The sequence below is a fragment of the Montipora capricornis genome, chromosome 2 (assembly GCF_036669925.1).
Source record: "Montipora capricornis isolate CH-2021 chromosome 2, ASM3666992v2, whole genome shotgun sequence".
In the NCBI taxonomy this organism is placed as follows: domain Eukaryota; kingdom Metazoa; phylum Cnidaria; class Anthozoa; order Scleractinia; family Acroporidae; genus Montipora; species Montipora capricornis.
Window position 1 is genome coordinate 26274787 of NC_090884.1, and position 7500 is coordinate 26282286.

At 37.4% G+C, this 7500-nt stretch overlaps 1 protein-coding gene across 1 annotated transcript in view; it reads left to right on the forward strand.

The window, feature by feature from the left end:
- The window catches only part of LOC138039190 (ATP synthase subunit alpha, mitochondrial-like), a 12710-nt gene that overhangs the window by 2108 nt on the left and 3102 nt on the right, over positions 1-7500 (forward strand). Inside the window, exons 4-8 of the mRNA XM_068885380.1 lie at positions 1-188; positions 1005-1069; positions 3526-3609; positions 3950-4101; positions 5530-5697. The exon at positions 1-188 is cut by the window's left edge and continues 153 nt beyond it. Coding sequence (XP_068741481.1) covers positions 1-188; positions 1005-1069; positions 3526-3609; positions 3950-4101; positions 5530-5697 — 657 coding nt within the window. The remainder of the gene's footprint in view (positions 189-1004; positions 1070-3525; positions 3610-3949; positions 4102-5529; positions 5698-7500) is intronic.

Here is a 7500-nt window from a genome sequence, read left to right on the forward strand (position 1 = left end):
GGTAATCCCATTGATGGTAGGGGACCACTAGGTGATGTTAAGCGTGCCCGTGTGGGTATCAAAGCCCCCGGCATTATACCTCGCACATCTGTGAATGAACCTATGTTGACTGGCATCAAGGCTGTGGATAGCTTGGTTCCTATTGGTCGAGGACAGCGTGAACTCATCATTGGAGACAGACAAACTGGGTGAGTTAAAATAGAGGATATTACATGGCCGCGCGGGGATACGAATTTTATCTTCGAGTGCTGCAAGTATCTCTCACGAGTGAGCGAAGCGAATGAGTGAGAGATACTTTAAGCACAAGAGGATAAAATTCGTATCCCCAAGCGGCCATGTAATGTTCTGTTTATTATATAATTTATATATTGATGAAATGTCTAGATTTAAAACAACTTGTTTTATTCATTTTCGAAATGATGAAAAATTGTTCACCAAACACTAAAACATGCATCTTGTGTAACATGAAACAAGATATGAAAGTTATGAAAAACAAATCATGATAATGTAAAATTTGCAATAAAAATGTTAATGTAGTCTAGAGAAGAATTATATTTAAGCACAAAAGTATCGTACGATAAAGAGGAAGCTCGCGTGTTCGTTACCATGACGACAGCGATATCCTCACATGTGAAAGATAAAAATGATACGTTCACTGTGCGCGGTGAAGATATTATTTTTTAGTAAAGGGAGAAATCCTGGTATTTCATCAATATCTATATAATAAATTAATTTACTATTGCCAATAAGAATTGGTACCATTTAATCATTTTTGTGCTCAAAGTACATTATTACGCAAAGCCTTCCTGTCGTGTGCTACAGTGCCGCTTTGATGTGTGGCTGCAATACAAATGGTATTAGTGTGGCAACCACCCAGATTATGGGTCCAGTTCCTGGCCTGAGTTGAAACCTGAATTTTTAACCAAACCCACAACTTTTGTTTCATTGGTAAATTAAAATTACCTCATGACCTTTTATAAACTATTGCTGAAATATATTTTTAGAAAAACTGCAATTGCTATTGATACGATCATTAACCAGAAGAAATTCAATGAGGGAACAGATGAAAGTAAGTCTTGAAGTTTTCCCTTCCTTAAAGTACATTGTTTCTCTTTTATACGAGTACACTGAATTTCTTTTTAGTATATTAATACTCTTTCTTAATTTTTGAAAGTACTTGTATTGTTTTCAATAGGTTAGTTCAATATTCTCAGGAATCTTTTTACATTGTAGATGTAAATTTTCGCTTTTTCTGTGTTAGCCTTTATTTCATACTTGTGGCTCAGTGTCTTTCCACAGGAACAAAGAATTAGCCAACTAGCACACATCTTGTTCATAATTTAAGAAACCAGTAACTTTGCAATGCAGACAAGTAACTGGTTGTGAAGAAAGTTTTGGTAACACTTAAAAAAAGTGTAAGGTGGTCATCCAGGGTCCGAAATTGCACCTGCCTGGTCACCAATGCAACTAAAAATTGAGTGCTGGTGACCAGAATTTCACAACTGGTCATCAGCGGTCAACCTACTATTGCACTGCTATTTTCATTGCTATTGGTAACTTTTATGTCCAGACAAACTGTTTGACAAGTTCAGAGCCATTTGGCAACAGGTGTCTTGCTTTTTATCCTGCCGAAAAAAAAAAATGTTTTTTTTAAATGGAAATGAAAGGAGTTTTCCTGTTAATTACCTCCATAACGTTGCGCAGTGGCCATGTTTTTTTTTTGGGTATTTTCTCTTAAAATACATACCATGGTTATTCAGTGATAAGGTGCACGGTTTTTTCAAGAAAATCTGTCTTTGGGTGGCAAGTTAGTGCTAAAATTGGGGTGCTTCTTATAGCCAAGTATTTTCGTGCAACAAAATCTTAAGATCACAATTTGAGAAGAACTTACAGTTTAAACAACACAAGAAAAGGACACTAGTTGTCAATTAAAAAAGAGAATAGTGCTTTTAGAGACCTTTAAGAACACTAAATGACTTCAAGAGAAAAGCAAACAAATGGAAATTTGCTTACATGCTTTTAAGGACATGCTCAGTAACATGATACCCATGACAACAATACAATTGTCCGAACCTTGTTTCGAATTCCGAGAATCATGTTTGTCGCTCGCATGAAAAGTTTCTTCTCTGAACAAACAGTGCGGAGATAAAACATACCCGTACCTTCTTCGTTCATCCAGCCTTTCTTGTGCACTGAAATTTGCATCCTTGATGGCGTGTTGATATTCAGCTGTCGAAGACCTTTAAATAAGACTTTCGGTGGGAGTTTTTCGCCATTCGCTTTCGCTTTCGCTTGAAGTCTGAAGTCTGAACTCTGACTATTAATTTTTTATTAAGTCGGAAGGTTCAAATAAAAGTGTATGCGTTGTATGTTTATCATTTCAGGTGTCAACTTTTAGCTTTTCTTTTTACGTATTTCATATACATGTATCATTAAATGCGTGACATTTTCACTTTGTTTACGTTAACAAAAAGAGTTCGCATGCCAATTGTGTAAGGATAATTGTTCTCAATTTGATAACTCTCAATTTTTTGGTGCATCTTATAACCGAGTATTTTCATGTAACTTTCAGTTTGAGAACTTAGCTTGATTAAATTGCTAAGTTTGGGGTGCGTCTTATAACCAAGTGCGCCTTATAACCGAATAACTACAGTATACACCTCAGTAAAGAGGTTCTAGGGACTGGTGCGAGGAATGTAGGATGGAGCATGATGGCTTGTGTGCGACAGAATGTGACTCGTGTTTCTGTGGCTGAAATTTTCAACAAACTACAGTATAAGGGGCAGATGGATTTCTATATAATTTTGCATTCGAGGTTGGATACATCTTCTGCAAAAGGTCCACTTTCATTAAAATGAAAGCGAAAAATACACGTACAGCTGTACACAAGACCATATAGTTGTTTCTTTCCGGTATCCTTAAAAATGCCGAAACATGCATTTTTCAGGCGAAAATTTTTATCTAGTTGCCAGTTGGTGCCCATTTAAAGTGCTACTACCACAAAGTTTGAATCTTTCCTATCAAAACCAATTTAAGGCATCAACATCTAGTATGTACAAAAAGAATGCTGTTTACTATTTTCAAATATCTCTTTTTGTTCCAGAGATATTAAAGTTTTTAAAATATGTAGATTAGGCAATTTTTGCACCCAAATTTTTGGACACCCAAATTTTTTGAGGAAGGGTCCAGAGGACCCTCAAATTTGAAAACCTGGATACATCTCTGTGTTTGATATGGTACCCTAACCTTGCTGTTAAGTGATAGTGTTGTAGTGTCAATCCTTCCAATAAGAACGTTTCTTTCAATTGTTTAAACTGGTTGAGCCACCTTTAATACAAATAACAATGGCCAAATGCGTTGAAAAGATTTACTAGTTTGCAAAAGTGTTGGTTTTACTTTCAAACACATTGACTCTTGTTTCGCTAATCTTTGAGTGGTACTGTATCTCCAATATTTCCAAACGGTAAGCAGCATTTTTAATCTGAATAAAAGGGTGAAAAGGAACTGTTACAAATCTTTCCTCAGAAAAGAAGCTCTACTGTATCTATGTTGCCATTGGACAGAAGAGGAGTACAGTTGCCCAGCTTGTTAAAAGATTAACTGATGCTGGTAAGCGGATTCACTTTATACGACTTAAAGTGCCTATAGATCACCTCAACACAGTTTTTGAATTTATTGACTCTTTTTTTTGCTAACAGTACCAGTGTAGTTGTCTTACCCTAACATTCTTTTCACCTAAGTGTTCTCTGAAATGATTATACTTGTTCAGTTGGTGACAATATCCCCTTGTACTGCATCATTCAAAGATTGAATGATGCTCTTGAAGGTGGCATACCTCTCAAGCCGAAATACCAGCAGCTTGTTGTTTGAGAATCAGGCTAACACTAACAACAAACTGTGTTTTTCGTTACCCTGTGGTCATTTTTTTCATTCTTGTTTTGAAAAATAGATGCCATGAAGTACACTATTGTTGTAAGTGCTACTGCATCAGATGCTGCCCCCCTGCAGTACCTTGCACCTTATTCTGGCTGTGCCATGGGAGAATTCTTCAGGGACAATGGAAAACATGCTCTTATTATCTATGATGACTTGTCAAAGCAGGTATCTTCATATGAAATAGCCTTTGAAAAAGTACTAATTCATGAGCTTGATGAAGGATTAGGGTTACTTTCCAAAAGGAAAAACAATGACCTGCAACAAGTGACCTGTGTTTTAGACCTGCCGCAATTGAAGACTTCTTTCAAACAATGTAGTGAGCGCCAGAATTTCAAAACACAGCATTACAGTAAGGAAACTACAAAATTTTGGATCTTTTTAAACCTGTTTTAGTAAACTTAGCTCAAATGTAGTGTTTACTACATGTGTTATCTGTGGTTATTGTCTGTTAATCCCCATAAGTTTTCTCCCTTATGAAAAAGGGTTTCAAAGACTTTGTTAAGCGGTAATGCTCAAAATTTCTTTTTTTTATCCTTTTCCTTTGTTTTGTCAAGAAAAGAAAGTCATTTACCCTTCCTACACCTTATATGCTAATCAACAAGGACAACTCTAGCATTCAACAAAAGTATAGGTTTATTGAAGATGTTTAACTGAATAAACAGGGAATGTTTCTGAGTCACCCCCAATTGGGTGTGGTGATTGTGCTACTTGTACTGTACAGTTCAGCTATCAAACAACAGCATTGATACCTCTTTAATTTCACGAAAATAATTAATACCTCCTTTGTTAGAGGTCACATGTCATCTGACCTGCCTTGTGTTTCTTTGATTCATTTTTCGCATTGAAGTCTAAGTAAAGCACCTATTTCAAATAGTGCTGATCAACAGTATTTCAGTCTGAGCACCCATTTTAAAGCGGTTAGCTTTCAATAACTGCATGGCTGTCATTCATAATCATTCTAAGAAGACTCCCGTATGAATAGCAAACATAGGTCGGTGTACGGAAAGGAACTTGATTTAAGTGTCCAGTTGTTCTAGTGCTGGAGCACTAATTGGGGACACCATGAAATGAAATTAACAATTAGTGCAAGTCAAGTCTAATGTTGGTTTTTGAGGAGAGGGGAAACCAGAGTACCCAGCGAAAACCTCTCGGTGCAGAGTAGAGAACCAGCAAACTCAACCCACACGACACAGTCTCTGAATGGAACCCGGGCCACATGGGAGGGAGGTGAGTACTCTCACCACTGTGCCATCCCTGCAACCCCGTATGAATAGCCACTGCCATTATTATTGATGTCAATCCAGTTCTTTCAATAAGAGTTGACATATGTTGTACATGTACAGAGTACTTGTACTTTAAGCACTTCCAATCTTAAAATTCATTGTACATACATGTAATTATAGATGATTAAAGATAATGTGGTGTTAGCTGTCTTGAATTGCCCAAATGTTGCGTTTCTAGTAAACAGCTATGCAGCAGCAATCTCTGAAAAACTTGTACAACATGGTGCAGTGATTATGTGTTAATTTGAACTAAAGCCATATTCTTTTCTGAATTCCTTAAATTTTAATTGCTAGTTCTGTCTTTGCACAGGCCGTTGCCTACCGTCAGATGTCCCTGTTGTTGCGAAGACCTCCTGGCCGTGAAGCTTACCCTGGTGATGTGTTCTACCTTCACTCTCGTCTCCTAGAGAGGGCAGCCAAGATGAATGATGACAACCTTGGAGGCTCACTGACGGCACTGCCAGTTATTGAAACTCAGGTCAGACAAACAGAAAGTAAAGTACATGTAGGACAATATTATCAAAGTCAGAGTGTCTTATTGGTATTGTGGGCACACTCCGTCTTTTAAATTTTCATTCGTGTATCTGTCAACCATTTGTACATTGCAAGGTAGAATAAGACATTAGTATATGTGCGTATTGTTCAGACAAGAACAGATGAAATTCTAAAAGATAATTTGAGGGTGAAAATTTGTTCAAGAATATCATCATAACGTGATCATACTGTAGTGCAATAATTTAATTTGTGTGTTACTGCTTTTTCCTGCCACTGTAGCTATGACACACGAAAGATGCATGTTTCTCTCCATGAAAAAAGGAAATCCACAATTTTTGTGTCCTAGAACCATTTACTGTATTTATGAGTGCACTGCAGTTAGTCTGTGTCATCTACCCCAGAAGATTGTAAGGATCAACACCTTGGCCTTACAAAAGCTACAGATGTAGCAGTTGTAGTTTTTAGACCACACAAAAGAAAAAATTCTCAAGTTGTGCATACACTGATGTATGACAGTATCCAAATTTCAGCCGTGAAACAAACATGCAGATGTGCATAAAAATATTGAATTCCTTTTGACTGAAGGGCCAAAAGCAATGGGGTTGTTTTGTACACTGTAATGCTTGTGGACTCAAAATAATTTTGTTGTGTAAAGATTTCGGATAGGCAAAGCCTGTTAGGTTTTCCTGACTTTCCGTCATGTGTCGTGTAGTCTGAATTTTAATATGCCGTCTCGACACAAACAAAAACAAATGTTGATTTAAACGACAACTGTACTGTATCTCTTCCCTTGCCAAACTGCTTACGATTCACAGTTCCGTGTTTCCTGAGAGCAAAGTTAAGTCTTTTTTTTATTTGGCGCACACCAGCGAGCCGTGTGTGGGCTTTTCAGTCAACAATGACTAGACGCTTTTACGTCTGCTAAAATGCGTGTTTGTTATGCGTCTGGAGCTTTCACAAACACATCCAAATGGCCAATTAAGGAGGCTCGAAAGAGTTTTTCCTTGCTAGTGTTTGTGAAACGATGGAAGATATTTCATAGTGTAGGAAAACTATAAATATCTTTGCAACTCTATTGTTGGGTAATACTTTATGACGTCGTATCGGTTACCATGGCAACACGTCTAAATTTCAGTTTGTGAAAATTATCTGAAAAACAAAGTCGGTGACCAACCTTTTTTTATTTCTTTGTTGGAAATCTCCCTAAGTTCGTTAACTTCTTAGAGAGTATGACAAAAAGTTATCTGGTAGAATTTAAGATACATTGAAAATGATATAATAACCAAATCAATGCGTGCGCTCTGATTGGTCAATCAGCTATAGTTTATTGTGCCAGTAAACTCAAGCAATAGACCACAGGTTTCTATGGTTTATAGGCATGATAAACCACTTGGAATGTTGGAAGGACACTCGAAGAAGTCGTAAATCACGAGCCGCAGGCGAGTGTTTTACGAATTCTTCTCGTGTTCTACCAACATCCCGTGCGATTTATCAGCCTATAAACCATAGAAACTTGTGGTCTATTGCAGAAAATTGTACTAGATAGCTTTCCCCGAAACTTTTTCATTTGAAGTGCCATCGTGAATGATACATGCATGCAAAAAATCAAGGTAGGTCACCAAGCAAAATTTTGAGATAAAGGCACGCACAGCAAAAGACGCAAAAGACCCTTTCGAGCCTCGTTAAGATCGCGCGCGATTCCCAATTTGATGTGCTTACAGATTTTTTTAACTAGCGCGCAACTCGATTCGCGTCTCGCGCGAGGCTGGTAACTTACATTTGAGCG